Raw genomic sequence first — 16,823 nt, forward strand, 5'->3', positions numbered from 1 at the left:
CGTTTTAATCTATACAGTCGAGATGACTAAATATACAGTTTCATATAGTTAATCCATAATTAAACCTACTTAGTGTTGATACCATTAATCCGGACACTCGGTTATCCGGACGACCACTGTTTGATTTGCAAACAGAATCGGTCTTCATCTAACCATGTTCGTATAAGAAACACCAGACGCTATGGAGTGGTCGTTGACGTGGTTGATACATGTCATTGTCTCCTAATGGCGTGACAATCGATGGTGTTGATGTCAGCCCATGGACGTCCAGCTTCAGTTGCCATGATCTACAGACACGCCGTCATATATAGCTTGAATACTGCTGAGTGAGGCGAAAAACAACAACAAAGCATATGGAAAATGATAACTTACCACTGATTCGTTTCACGACAGTCGTGGTTAAGGAGGTGTCTCTATACTGAGACAAATGAATTTGTGTTACAGATAAAGAAAAACACTCCTTACATGGGATCTGTGGAGAAAGATAAACTAACACGCAATGGAATGTGCGTTACAGACCCGCGCGCTCAGACATACACGCACAGGCACACATGTGGCAATAACCCTCTGGACTAGTGTGTTAATTGTTTTTATTACCAATGTATCGTCATTTGAACGTGAAAACGGCACTTTGTTTTAGAAGGGTTGTTGTTTTACGCCTCTTCAACGGTGGGAAACATAGACCATGGTTTTCAAACATAATACCCTTTCAAAACAAAGCTTGAAGGACAAGGCTTAACATGATAATTTGGTCACACACCCTTTCTCTCTCCTTTCACAAGACATCTGAACCTCTTGCCTTGGTTAGATACAAATGTTTAATCATTGTGGTGCCATTCCAAAGAGTGCCAGTCTAATATTGATACCAATGTCAAAATTATTTAAATTTGAATGAGAAGATGATTGGAAATTATACGGGAAGGTGGTTAGGTACATATTGCGTGTATTTAATATTAACTCGTCCCCACACACCTCAGTCCAAACATCATTAAAATACTTGTTATATCAGTAGACAGGTTTTCCCAAACGTAAGCTGAATTACATAAATTACGCCGTTCGGTGAAACCTAATACCGTTAATCAAGTAAAAATGGCTTCGAAAACCGATAATTCTTTGTTCTTTGAATCCTTTTCTATGGAACAAAATACCCGTAATATTTTATTCTTTCACCGTAAACATATGAAGGTAAGCTACATTACCTTAAGCAATACCATCAGATCTGATCACTGACCCAAACAGACCCAATAATCATTACGTTAATGCTGAACTAATGCTATAAGACATGCCTGATACCTTGTTTTGATCTGTGTCCGTTTAAACGAGTACTAAACCGCTTAGGTCAACACATATCGCAAAGCCGATGTCGTATATGCATTTGCCTACTTCAATCAGCTGTCTGTTACATATAATCGAAGGTACATTTATTCCTGAAAATCTGTAGACGGATAACCGAAATATTAGAGGTTTATTCCTGGCGTTGGAACATATGGCTTACAAATCTCTATCACTGTAATTGTAAATTGTTAAGGTGCTCCTGACATTACCTTTTTACACATGACTAAAGATTCAAGCTGGGCGTCCTAAAATGAATTGTTTTAAATTTTTGAAAGTGTATATTCTGACGCAGTGATCGTAAAATATCTCATCGGAATTAATTTTAATAAAACAGCCTATGAACACAAAATATATCTGGTCCAAATGACTCGTACTCGAAAGGTTAAAGAGAGTAGGTAAATTTTCACCTGAATGAAAAGCATCACTTCAGGAGTAAAGACAAATCGAATAAGTATCAAAGCATTTGGCCGACAGCCTGTGCATGACTAGTTACACGTAAATGGCAGATCGGACAGGACTCGAGAGACACCTTTTACGTTGGGCTACTGAGCGAGGCCATGTTTTGTAGCTTGCAGCGCCTGGTGCTAGACTTCCAAGGTTGTTACCAGGACACGCAAGTTTCCCAGTTTCCTAATGGTTATATGGCTGGAAACGCAACAACTACATCATTTTGGTTTAGATACAATACATCACAATCAGGCAAAAGATAACAGAGATGTTTTCAGGGTAAGATAAGCCTATCAAGAAATGTCTGTGACTGCGAGTTCGTTTTTGTTCGCCAACAAAATTAACTGTTGCGGAGAAGGTTTACCCGTGTGTTGGGCTGTCCCAAGACACGACATTTCCAGTAGCGAAAATTCAATTTTGAAGAGGAAAAAAATGGAAGCCGAACTGACATGTCATCCCGCAGTGAATGTCGTAATATCGGGCAGAGAGCTAGGCGCTTTCTGATTGGCTGAAACATTCAGCGTGAACCTGGGGGTTCGAGTCGGATCACAAACAGGCAGTTCTTCTACTCATAATTCGCAGTGTGAAAAGGGACACGCAAAATTTAAGATGGTGCTAATTGACTCGCACATGACTTGAATTCTCTAGGGGACAATTGGCTTTGACAAAGTAGCTTTTTGTCACGTGACTTCATCTAAAGTGCGCCAAGCAGACCGGATACAAAAAGTATTCAGCCAACATGGCGAAATTCTTCGAAGCCAAAAGTATGTAGGCTTTAATTGGTGAAAGCGACGGTAATATATTTTGAGACGGTAAACTGCAGCATCCAGTGCCATATATTGGTTTTCATAGCAGGTAAAATGTAATAAAACATACATTCAAATATTATTTGACAGTTAGCTTTTGACGGTCTTTAAGTGTTTGTCAGCAAAGGCAAGAGGTGCATGTTGGTATCGAACAAGGCCATTACTGAACGCCAGACTGTCAAGACTTCATCAGCGAACTCTGGGTTGTATGAACTAACTAAAAAACAGAAGCCAGTGAATTGAGCTATAAAGTCTCTCAGTTTATCAGCGTCATCGAGACGTCCGGCTTTTCTCTGTCTGAAGCTGTGCCTCTGGCGGGATTCTCCATGTTTGTATTCTTTAATAATCGCATGACAAAGACGATGGCTTGCGTTGAAAGTTTAGGAACATATTTGATGATCATGTTTATCGAAATATTCACGCAATACAGCATCGAAACTTCATAAATATGATGACTGAATGTTTTTGTGTGCCCTTTGAAGGGTTTTTCTGCTGATTCGGCATTCGTTTTTGTCATGATGACCCCGTTTGTAGTTCCGAGTCTGCTTTCCGAAGCTAGGACAGATCAGGTATCATTACCCACCTAAAAGGAGCAAGAGCTAACCCAGAAAATCGTGGAGAGACAGAGACAAGTAAATGTTTATATAAATAGCATCAGCAGAGTGAGTGAGTTTAGTTTTAAGCCGCTTTTAGCAGCATTCTAGAAATATCACGGCGGGGACACCAGAAATGGGCTTCACACACTGTACCCATCTGGGGAATCGAACCCGCGTCTTAGGCGTGACGAGAGAAGATTTTAACCTCAAGGCTGCCCCGCCCCCTCCACACACACACACACACACACACACACACACGTCCTCACAAGGTTACAATATGTGAAGCCCTCTTCTGGTGTCCCCCACCGTGACATTGCTGGGCTATTGCTAAAATCGGTGTACAAACACACACACACACACACACACACACACACACACACACACACACACACACACACACACACACACACACACACACACGCACACACGCACGCACACTCACTCACTCACTAGTAAGAATGTTTGATAGAAGTCAATACCTTAGATTGAACCAATGCCAAAATAACATCATAGAGAGAACTATTTCGGTTGTAATTTCAGCAGAGAGAACCACTGCGTTCATAATATCAAGGACAGAGCTTCTTCGTAAGTGTATGGAAAGAATATGTGCCTAATCTGTTCTAGTAATATCAGAAGAGAAAGACAGCACCTCGCTGACATCATGAACGTTTCATAAAACAAATGATTATTTTGAGAAAAAAGGTTTTGTATTGCAACCAAGTAATTGTTTTATCGATGTGAAATAACGTTCGTGATACGGCATTTCGTTGTGCACGGGACACAATCTTCTGGGATACGGTGTTTTCCTCAGGTGAAGAAACTGCGGATTTAAGTGTTTGTGCCTTTTTGCTGGTAATACATATATTTTGCTGAAAGAAACAGATATGCCCAGTTACTCAGTGTTGATTACTTTATAAGCAGGGACGTGCGTATTTTAGCGTTAGTATTATCCAGGGCAAACCAAGGGTAATAGAGAACGGCAAATTGGGTGATGAGTAAGGCCTTCAGATGATATCTAAACGTATGTGTGCGTGTGTCTGTCTGTCTGTGCGTGTGTGAGTGTGCGTGTGTGTGTGAATACTTCGAGTTATCCGAGACTTCCTGACACAGCGGAAAATGATGTAATGTAGTAGAAATGCCCAAGCCCCCCTTTCATGAAGCACTAAGGTGATCGAAGATCATCAAGCTTTAGAGCGATGTTAAGGAATGGGCGTTAAGGTTAACCTTAGTAACAGATGCTTCCTGAAAGACAGCACTGGGACGAAGGATTTACGTCGAGACAAGTGTTAGCTCGACACATCAAGGTTCACATTCGAATGTAAGTATAACCACTGGCTGTTCACTTTTAACTTCATTCGTTGGTACGGTTGGTATTCCTGACTACCGCAACACTGACGTGGTTTGCGTACCCCGTTTAACCACAGTGTCCTTGATATATCCAAGCTGGATACTTGAATAAGAAAATGTATGTCGCAACATTGTAGTTCCTTTAAGGCAATTATACCAGAATGATTTGAACCAGTTCCAGTCATCTGAATGAAAACCGGACCCAAGAACCCACTGACTTCTCAAAGTCAACAAGATGGCCATGACTAGTGGACTCCCCTTCTCCACATTTGTTCAACCCACACAATCGTGGCCACCTGTGCGGCTTCAGCCATCTTATCAACTTCTCACATGTACCGTTCACTGTGAACCCGCAGCAAATGCTTCTATCGAGACTTTCCAGTCTTCCCTCCTGTCTTTCAAGTCGCCAAATTCTAGGTCTTCTCACTTTGTCGTCACCATTGAACACCGGGTAGAAAATGATCCACACTGAAAGGCAAGACCAAGGAGCTAAACGGTGCTTCAATGATTCACTAAAGAGGAACAACGCTAATATTTGCCTTTCATTTGAAGTCCGAAAAACGACCATCGTGCCAGGAAGCCTTGCCCTGCCATGTGAATGAATTGCATATGAGACATTACCATCACAGAATAACTGTTGTGTTTGACTGGTCTCTGTGCACGTGCCTTGCACGATGTAAACGTGCTTCTATCATGGCTTGTCCCGACTATTTGCCCGGCGTTCCTCGCTAATGAAGTAGTAATGAGCAGGCTGGCCGACCAGGCGCGAAACCGCGAGGACAGGCTTATTTCCATTTGGTATATTGCTCAACGTCTTCATTACGTTCGGAATGCATAAAAACACAAGAAACGCATACCACCTGGAAGGCCACATTCATTTACAATTTACTTTAAATTTGTCCAGTTCTTAAAATAACAGACATAAAAGTAACTGTTAGTTGTTCAGGTTCAACAAATATCGAATCTAAATCACAGTGAGGTTGTTGAGAAGCATTTAGAAGTTCGTATTAAATAAGAGGCAAATATTATGGATGAAAACTTCTTCTTTATTGTATGTCACAACGTTTCTGGGTTGGGTGAATTGTCCTTTCATCAGTTCACCTGACAACGGGGCAGGGAATAACCTTGAAACATTGTGACATACAACAAAGAAGATATTTACCTTTTACAAACACACAGGTCATGGGAGATTTCGTTGGGGCCGCATATCTCGATCTTTTCAGGTTACCTCCGACGTCTATGAGCACTAAAAGTTGCTCTACGGGGAGAATGGTGTGTCATTGCTCTTTTAAGTAATGTCTGCAGCTTGTGTATCATTTTCATTGTTTAACGTGTTTTTCGTGTAAACCTTGTCGATACCAAGCATGACTGCGGTGGGATGGTGGTTAAAGCCCTCGATGTTCATATGGAGACCTGTGGTTAGATTTCCAACTACGTGTAATATAAATCGTATATGCATGACCGATTACATGCTAGATGACGTAACACCGACCTTCACGTGAAATGTTCTGATTAAAAACCTGATGCATCATACAACACATGTCAACATTCACTACACGAGCTGAGTTATTTGGTCTACTGACAGACCCACATTTGATAATGAACAAACTTACTTATGAAGCTGATAGTCAACTCAGTGACGAATCACACCGACATATATGTCAACGACAAACTTAACAGTCCAGCTGCAAGACCTCAGTGGGTTTTGAGCACAGTGTTTCATTGTTTCAGTTCGCATATCGTTGGAAGTCTTCTATTCATTTCAAACGCCAAATCTGTGGCATTCTTGGCGATAAAACTAAAACTATATTCAAGAATTGTGATACGTATTGAAAACGAGCGACTCTCTCGACTTCATTAACAATGGCATTACATGACCCGCGGTACTGGAACACGCTTTGCAATCGAAAATGTTCATAGAAATGCCACATTTTGATAGTCATCCTGGAACTGCTATAAATCTGAGACGTAATGTCGTTAAGAGGTGTCTGGAAGTGGGGACCTGAGACTAGGAAGGCTGCGGCTTATATTTTGTTGCATTAAAATGGAAATTCCTTGATGGAAGTATTTTTTGGTATATATTTGACGAATTAAATTTTCTTCCGATTGGGATTTTAAATTAGTACATATTCGATTTATAAAGGTAGTGTGTAATATAACATAATCCTAGACCGCTCAAGGGACGTCATTACATGCAGGTTTTGTGGGCTGGCGTTACAGTTCCCTATCTCAAAGTTTACTATCATATATCTCAGAGCAAAAACACTCATTTAATCTAATAAATTATCTCTTGCGGGGCTTTACTGAGATTTTGTCTTGATCCTGACGCTGGAAGTAACTTAGCGCTCATTAAAATTTCAACTTATTGCTTTGGGATCATATCTCTACTAAATTCCTAGCCATTTCTTCGTCTCCGCCATTAACGCCGGGCCAAAAAATCCGGACACGATCAAGTTCAAGGAGGAAAGGATATCCGGACGAGACCTTTAAAAAACAACTGCTTTGAAGACAACTTGAGATTGTAGAGCACGGTCCAGAAAACGTTTTATAATCTTCACACAAAAAATGGGTCCAAGATTGTCGTTTTGAAGTTACCAAAGGCATTGTATTACTGCATCATGCATGTTTCCCTGTTCCGATCCGTGTATGAAAGATGAGCTAGTACCATAAAAACTAAAGGTGATCCATTGCGGCTGGAAATTAAGGAGTAATAATATCCCTTGCTGGATTCGCTTTATCACGGGCCTAACTGTCACTGTCTGTGGACGGCAGGGTGTTAGGTTTCCACATTGAACGCCGTAGCATTGTCGGATTCAAAGATGAGACTCACAGCGATTTGCTCAAACATACTCGGGTGATACAACAAGCAGGAGATCACATGAGATCGAAAGGCATGCACGTAAGTGATTTCACCTGAGGTATTTGAGATCCTACATTCGCTGCCATCTTGTGGTAGAAGGGATAGTTTGCTGGCTGAAGATAATTAAAGGTTTATTCCCAACAGAACTATCTACCATGTCGAAATCAGGTCCTACGTAGAGTGAATGTGAGTGAGTATGGCAATATTCCACATGGGCTTTACACATTGTACCAAAGGGGAAGCGAACCATGGTGTTCGGCATGACAAGCGAACACTTTAACCACCAGTCTGCTTCCACTGCCCAGCTTCATAGAATAGGGGGGCTTGGGGCTGCATAAGGAGCGGTGTCAAGCATGAGCGGTGTCAAGCATGAGCGGTGTCAAGCATGAACGGTGTCAAGCATGAGCGGTGTCTAGCATGAACGATGTCAAGCATGAACGGTGTCAAGCATGAGCGGTGTCAAGCATTAAATGGCAACCAGTGAGTTGGGCAATTTCATGACACACCATATCTGTCACTTCGGTTTGTTCAGTTCATCCGAAGACCTTGGCAAACCGAGCATTTGGAACGTCATGGAACCGGCAGTGTGTGTAATGGTCAGTGTCTGGTTCCATAACCACACGGACCATCATATCACAAGATAGATACGCGTGTGTGTGTTTGTGTCGCGGAAGTCAGTTGTTCACCTGAAAGTGTGCACGACGTGGCTTCATATACTTTACCGGGTATAGTGCTCTCGGGTATACGTTTTTGATAATGTATCTGGACATATACAAACGACAACAAAATAGGATGTATCCATCTTGTAGCAATTATAAATCAGCACCTGGATTTAGTGGTTCCGATTCCATCATAAACGAGAATATACAAGAATATTAAGGCGTTAAGCGACAAACAAACAGATCAATAGCAAACAATTAAGACATTACATTTAATCTCAAACCATACCCTCATCCTTCCTATGGATATCCACCGTAGATACCAAAGGTTAGCTTTTGTTTCAGTCTTTCAGTATGTGGCCGATTTACTTAACACAGGTTCAACAAACAGATATCAAACCAATAACACGCTCTTTGTAATGCCACATTTCGATACATTACAGCCAACTAGACGATATCTTGTGGCCAATGAACGCCAACACAGAGTTCCGTGAACATCTCTAACCTGAACACAACACGAGTTGCATTATTGTAATGCGATACCTGGTCTCCACGTTGGATTATTGGACTCCAACATGCGCTCAGAGATTGCACAAATCTAAACTGAATTCATTTGTGTCTGATGGTATTTGTTTTCATATAAGGATACAGATAACTTCTGAGAGCCAAACAGACTCGTTGTGGTCTTTCCAGTTTATAAGGCTGAAATAAGACAATGAAAATATCTTGGGGCGTTTTTATGCCGTTGATGTTCACAAGACACAACTAGCTCGGTTTATTCTGTAGCTGTAGAAGCCAATTTTGGAATCCGATAAAGATGGCGAGCAAGCCTCGTGAAGGAATGTGGCAGTGTTGAATAGCAGCGTTCTGTGTCCTTTGAAATATTATTTAGCTGAGTTAATTAGTCAGCGGAGGAGATGTTTTTCGCCGATGACGGCAAAGAAAATTAATGTTTACAAGTTTTAAAGAAGTATTTGTATCAGAGATAAACCAGTGGTTGGGAGTAAGCGTACGTTGGTCAAAAAAGACCTGAAATGGGCTAACTGGGATCTGAACTATCTAAAAAGATTTAGGAAAGTATAACTCTTGGCAGCGGAAACGAAACCGGTGGACGAGACCGTAAATACTGAAAAAGGGGGAGACGTCAAAATTACAAACATATCACAATAGCAATTAAAACATTGGCTGAAGTATTGCAATGCTCATAGCACCGTTATGATATAGGTAGCATATATCGATGTTCATGATGCCAATCACTGGATTGTCTTGTCTGTCATACGACTCGAACATTCCTGAGTGGACGGATAAACAACAGGCAAACAAACAAAACCTAACCATCATCAGCCAGTAGTTGTTAGTTGTATGTTTAGCCCCGTCGTACTTTCTTTTGCCAATTTAAATAATAACTAAATCACGACTCATTGAATGTTTGTATATTCTGCATGTAACACAAGTGTTGTTATCTGGAATAATTTCACAACGATCTTCAGTTGTCGTTAAACGCAGTGGGTAACACATCAGAAAAGCAAGGCGGGCAAATGGGCAATTTGATAGTGTGTTGTTGGTTATTGTTATTTGTTTGTCCGTAATACCTGTTTGGTTTTATATACAGTCAAACCTCACTCAATCGCCCCTTGCCTCTGGCACGTATCATGTAAGATCATCTAGGTTTCTACATGGCGCTTGTCGGTTTCGGGGTTCGATTCCCCACATGGATGGAATGTGTTAAGCCCATGTGGGAATATTGATGGAATATTGATGGAATATTGCCAAAAACTGCGTAAATTACCTCACTCACTTAATAGTCAAATTGTCATCATTGCAGTGGCTGCATTGTATCCCAACTATACGTTGTCATTTCGTCCATAGAGTATAGGACAATAGTTACGAGGGGCGTTCAAAAAGTAGTCAGGAAATGAAACAAATGCAGCTATTTATATATTTTATTTTTCTACACATTATCTGTCAGCTGCAAGCAAATTGGTTTTGCTGTGTTCCAGCCTCTCGATCCCCATTTGTTTATCGTGTTACTCACAAGACCCGCAAAATCTGCATCACAAACTGGGGGGAAACAAAACATGCAAGAAACGCTTTGTGTGTTGGAGATGGGCAAAAGTGTGCTAGAATCAAATTTAGATATTTAAGTGCATAACAAAGCTATCTGAAACTGCAATGGCTTGTTAAAGTGACTCCTGCCCTCATGTTCACTGAAAGAGCGTGTTTTGGAGTCATATCCACTCTTATTTTCAGATGACTTAATCATAAGGACATAATTTATTCTTATGAGTTAAAACTAAATATTGAATGCTCACGTAAGTGTCAGCTTTCAGCATATTGTAAGCAGTGCCCGCTTCAATAACCATTGGACACAATGTTTATAAAACATTAAAAGGGGTTTGTTCTTAGAAAACAACCCCATCTATATATTAATCAAGCAATCCAAATCTTTGAATGTTGGTTACTTCGGGGAGTCATCCAATACAATAATGAACATATTTTACACGATATTATCTGAAGGAATGCTTTTATTCAAGAGATACCGAATCGTTCTTTTTTTCATTGTCTGCATTTTGTTTTAGAAACATTTTACTCCAATGTGCTATGATGACGAATATCTCATTAACCCATTGCGCATATGACTTGCTAGTGATTCCTTCCAAATAAAGTGGAAGCTTTTCAAACATTGAAAATAGAGACTATAGTTAAGTTACTTTTTGAACACCCCTCGTACTTGTTTAGTTCGTGACATCCCCAGTGTATTGGTGTCATTTTTTAATTATCTCTGCATATCTTCCAGAACGACCCCCTGTGTAGTGATGCAGAGCGGGATTACAAGAAGGTTGCAGTTGTTGAAGACTTTTTCGACATCATCTACAGCGTGCACGTTGAGATGGACGGCAGAGGGGGCAAGCATGCCGGACAGAAACGAACATACAGGGCGGTGAGTAAAGAAAGGACATGTTGGCAAAACTTGGCAGGGACGGTGAAAGTGTCGTCTTAACCTTACTATGACTATAACACAAATGACACTTTAAGCTTGGTACGACTTTTTATGCAGTGCCTGTTACCGTCCGTGGGTGTGAAAATGTGGTTATCTCGAACTCAGAATTTCAGTGTTCAACCGAAATTTGCCCTCACCATTCTGAACAATCCCGATGCTACACCACTGAACAACGAGGTGACCGTCACTTTGACCCTGTGTGACCCGTAAACCTAAAGTGAACAGACACACAGACACACAGGCGGACTTTTATTCCGAATATGCCGAATAATTTACTTGGAAATATATTAGGATTATTATAGACACTTAAACTGATATAGCAGCTAAATGTAGACAATGTGGGAATGTTACTAAGTCTATTTATACTCATGGAAACTAATAAGGGAACACACAAAAGTACAATTGTTCATCTATTCCTTTCCAGAATTTCATTCTCAGTACAATACATATCTTGTGAAGAAACCTAGAAAAGAATAAAGGCACGCTTGCACTTTCATGTATTTCCTTATTTGTTTCCATGAGTATATGTTCCTTGGTTTCCATGAGATATATTTTGTGTTTTACAAGCTTTATTTTAATATTGGACGCAGGACTTCTCTGCAAGTACGGCACCACCTGAAACACTATCTCCAAGAAGTGGAAATATTATCTTGTTATATTCGTTGGCAAAGAATATGCTTGAAATTTAGATTTAGATTTTCTCCTATACTTAAGCGTCATAAAGATTTTACTTAGCTGATCGCAACCAAATAATATGCATGGTCATTGAATAACTCCATGTCCATAGTGCCTAACTTTTGTCTAAAGTGTACCTATGGACACCATGTAAACTTGATGATGTGTTGTTCACAACTTCAAAGAATGAAGTTTATTATTTTCTATATAATGCAAAACAAACACGCTGTGAAAATGATATTTGGCAAGCTCGTGTCTTGCTCGACGCCAAATATGTTTCTTTTGAAGACGAATTGTAATCGTGCACAACATACGTCTCTGTTCACATTAAGTGATCACCCGTGTTTACAGTAAGTGATCACACGTGGCGTCAGTGCATGTCATTGTCTTGCTAAATCTGTGGCCTGTGAATGGCCTATTTACCGAGAAGCATTCTCGGGTTTGATCTTTAATATTCCGTTACAATTTTCAAACCAAATTAAGGACAGAGTGTTAAGACGCCAAGAGCTTGTGTTATATACACGGCGACGAATATGCATACATACATCCACACGCACTGATGAGCTTAAACCTAAGTGGAGCGACTGTGATTTGAATCCAGATCCTGGCAGCTAAGGGGCGCTACTCCGTGCTGAACGTCGTAACAAGATAATGGTTGTTTCAGAGTGTGTGAGGAACGAATGATGTGACTGTTCACATAGTCCCTCATCTTGGTATGATAGACGGCGGTAGCAGCGTCGGGCTGGGCTGGAGTAGCTGCACCGGCAGCGCCCCAGTTTAGGTCCTGCCGACCCAGACGTTTTTGTTAGCTGGTTAAAATACTTAGGTGGATTATATTTCCGCACCTTATCGCCTTTGTACATGATATATCAATCTTCCTTGGATTGTCTGCCACATTATATTTGTGTTAACGTAATGTAGTGTTATCCTGTGTGATCATGATATTCACAAAACCGCTTCAAGTTAGGTAACTCAGTTATCAATACCTTCATCTCGACTTTTGCCTCTCCGCCACTCTACTGCTACACCAGATATTAACTGTTACCACGTCCGCTACTATATCGGGGTGCCGGTAGTCCAGGCACCATAGGGGTCGTAATTTGCTACACAGAGTTGCGTCCCTAATGCATGACAGGAGCTTAAGAATCTTAGATTCGTCCTGATCAGTGTTTGACCTTAACCCTGAAATGCAGCAGGCCCCACGGACCCAGAAACATGAAAAGTTCTGAGTCCTGATCAGAATATGTAGGCTCTATATTCTTGCTACAAAGCAAGTAATTCCCAGCAAACAAAAATTGTGACAATATTTGCTGAATTGCTTCCTCGAAAATGATAGTCATTTCACTTGCAGACAACAGCTGCTGATCGAGATTAAAAACTACAAAGTATTGAATGATATTTTCTGATAAATAATACTCCTAATTATTGGGGATGAAAAACCTGGTCAAAAGGACCTGCAGACAACAAATGATGTGGGTCCGAGTGGCTTTCAGTCGGCTTCGGGTCTAAGGGTCAACCTTAATTTCGAATTCTTTTTACGTTCATTGGTTTACCAGTTCCATACCCTTTTAATCCACCAGTGCTAAACGTCAAAGATGGCTTCCCTCTTCAGGCTTCCACGCCATATTGAAACGTTAGCAACGTTAAAACCCAATCTACTCACCCACTGTTACTCAGGTATAAAGGGCAGGGTTTGAATTCACCTTCACGTTCCTATATTTAATGGTAGTCAGGTTCTCTTAAAGAGTTGGATGTGTGTGATAGTGTACCAGGTGTGGAGATTGGTGATAATCACTGGATAGTATGGTCCCAGCTATAGCATGTACAGTGAGTATTCAGGTTTGGCAATATTCCAGCAGTATCACGACAAGGGGAGGGGATCAGAAATGAGCTTCACGCACTGTGCCCAGGTGTGGAATCGAACCCTAGACTTCGGCGAACGTATAACCGCTAGGCTAGCCCTCCGCCCTTATCATGTACAGACTCCCGTCATACAAAAGTAGTGTTGATGACTGAGGTGTTTAATCAGCGTAAAAGCAATCGCTACGCTGAACATTAATCAAAGAAACGTAAGTCTTCTACGATTATACCCATTGTTATTGTGTCTCCCCACATAATGTCCTGCACTTCAAGCGGCTCCCCCACAACTCTGCTCATTTTGCATGTGCACTTTGGCATTTATCAGTGTTGAGAATCAAAGAGTTAACTGTCATAATAATGATGATTACAATCGGACGATAACACGCTCATATTAGATGTGACACAGCTCCTTGTGAATGTACTCCACAATTAACACCATACTATCGTATACAAACACATGAACAAACTACTCCACGCACTGCTCTCACAGAATCCTTCATGTTCACACGTGCTGCAGCCGAGTACTATTAAACCAATATGCATTGCCTCAAGAACATCACAGAGACCATATATCGGTATATAGCTTCTGAATAGCATTACCACAGCTGTTAGCATTTGTGGGGCGACAAGTAATGCATTTCCTGTTTGAGAAATGAATATTCAATCTACTACTTCTTGAAAAGTACCCCTATACCGGACACGATGCAATTACAGAAATAGAAATACATTCTCCAATATACGCGGAAGATATTTGGTGAAAATATCATTACTGGAATTCCCACTTTTGAAGATTAATTCTTGCAAATTTCATTTCAGTGTGTAGCGCAGTGAAGATATGAATGAAGGCTTTCTGTAATTCTCTTATTCATATCACACAGAAACTACAACATGCGCATCACGGACCAAACAAGCTACAACAGATACATTTGTTTGCAAGCCTGTCCAACTCGGAAACCATTGAAAAAATATACACAGGTCGGGAATTGATAGAACACCCAAAAAACAGAGCTCTGCCCTTTTGGAGAGAGAAACAAAACTCACGCAACGAAGGTCTTATGGCTTTGGTCTTTGGCTCTAACAAAGATTCTATTATCTACACGTTCTAGAAGTCCAATCTTTAGACTCTCTCTGTATGAAAGACGGGTCTTTTGTCAAAGTGATACGCCCAATAATTTCTCGGCCGAGGCAAGCGTCCCGTTTTACCTCCACTCCGCACGCAACGATGCGGGACTTCTATTAAGGAGAGTATTAGGACGCGCGGTGTAATTAAGGGGTTTCTATAACTTAACGGAAAACAACACTGTTGGAAATACGGTGTATTGGTATGGATGTCGCGGGCCACGGTGAATGTGGTTGTAGCTGTCGCCGGTTGTTGCTGTTCTGGGAGGCAGGCTATGAAGTACTTTCAGCTAGCAGGAGCTTTGGTGTTGGCAGAACAAAGCCTGGCATTTTGTAGGGGTAGCGGAGTTCAAGGTCGCACCTGCTAATTATTCCAATAGCTGATGTTTTTGTAGCATGCAAAGACGACCATCTACTTTTGAGGGTGGTTTTGACGGTGCGTGCGTGCGCGTGTGTGTCTGTGTACTTGAAAGCCATTATCAGGTGTGTGTGGTTTCACTCGTGAACGGTACTAGTTGACTGGAGACACAAGGATGATCACATTCATGTTAGTAACAAATGACGGGTGACAACTGACGAAAACGTGACTGATCCTGAATTAAGATTTGCACCTCAAGCAGCCAAAGACACAAATCAGCCGTGTATATTTAAACTCATATTACTGAGGGGCTCTCTTTTATGTTTAAAAATATCTACCCATATTTTCACGGTAGCAAATGCCGGACATTTTTAATGTACAACTATCACTAAAACAGAATACTAATCAGTACCTTAAAAACACGCAAACTCTTTAATCTTACAACTTCATTTTCTTCACCCTGAAAGTGATGGTCAAAGTGCAGCTGTACTATTAAATGATTAGAAAAGTATGCATTTGAAATGCATTGGAACCTCAATGTATAAACATAGATGCATTGTATCGATCAGGTCACACACTACTAAATGCGAAGCTCTTAAGTGCAAGACATGTACGACTCATTTACCGTCGTGAACATAATCACGATTTAAGCTTCATAATGCTGTATGTGATTAACCAAAATAAACGATCCTAAATGTTAAACATCAGTTTTACCATATCTTCCGCACCAGATATTCCACATATAACTAACTGCAGTTCAACCATATGAAGATCACGACGCTGGTAATTCAGAAATGGGAGACTTCGAGGAAAGCAGAAAATCGAAAAGGCTTTGGATTTAAAAACTTGCAGCATACGATTCTCTGTGACTATTCAGGTCCAATTTCACTACTAATTATTCCTGAAAGTAGTATCCTGGGTCACTCCAGAGTATTGGCCCCGTATCTTTTCTCAATTCTGTCATTTCCTTTGTCGACCATTGAGTTTTCCCGATCAACGTTGCCCACTGTTTGGTGGTGCCCGGATCTCTTGACTCAAACCATTGATGAGAAGAACTCTTGCAAACGCAAGATGTAGAGGATCGTTAAAATACGGACAATCCTGTCAAAAGTCCACAGCACGAATTAGTTTGATGTGCTGTTCATGTTCAGACCATTAAGTCACAAGGCAACGCAAGATGGATCTTCTTTCTTGAAACGGCAGTTCTTTCACTTCTCAATTTTCTGCACCACTCGCTGGACTCCAACGTTAATTAGACCGCGTGACGGTAACGGTATTTTGCTATCCACCAATTAATCGGGTCTGAGGCAGGTGTGAAAAATGGTCCACATCGGCGGACAAAATATCGGACGGGGAGCTCTGCGATAATTGCCGACCTACAACTCGCGGAATTGACGACACTGGCAAGGAATAGGTGGGAAGCTTGGATAGCTCATTTTCGCCGTCTGATTATGGTTGGTGGTTTATTACGGGGCCCTATAAACCTCAAGCTCATCCCTCTGTTCTCTTCTCACCTGCCAGGTACAACGAGCTGACTTTGTCCCTATTACAACGCATAAGCTGATCTGAAGTTTGTCTTTGGTCCAAGACCCAGTCTGATTGCCATTAAATTAGTAGTTGGTCTTGGGCTTTACACTTGCAGTGATATGAGAAGGCTCAATTTAACTAGTGGAATGAAGCGCGCGTCCGGTCTTCTTGAGGCAGCTCAGCAGTGATTATACTTGCGGCTTTGATCTGGAACAATTTGTATGATTGCAGTA

At 41.1% G+C, this 16,823-nt stretch overlaps 1 protein-coding gene across 1 annotated transcript in view; it reads left to right on the top strand.

Moving 5' to 3' along the window:
- Positions 1 to 16,823, top strand: part of LOC137291234 (nucleolar protein 4-like) — a 121,685-nt gene that overhangs the window by 18,992 nt on the left and 85,870 nt on the right. The window contains exon 2 of the mRNA XM_067822531.1: positions 10,848 to 10,991. Within this exon, the coding sequence (XP_067678632.1) occupies positions 10,848 to 10,991 (144 nt within the window). The remainder of the gene's footprint in view (positions 1 to 10,847; positions 10,992 to 16,823) is intronic.

This window comes from Haliotis asinina, chromosome 7, assembly GCF_037392515.1.
Source record: "Haliotis asinina isolate JCU_RB_2024 chromosome 7, JCU_Hal_asi_v2, whole genome shotgun sequence".
NCBI classification, from domain to species: Eukaryota; Metazoa; Mollusca; class Gastropoda; order Lepetellida; family Haliotidae; genus Haliotis; species Haliotis asinina.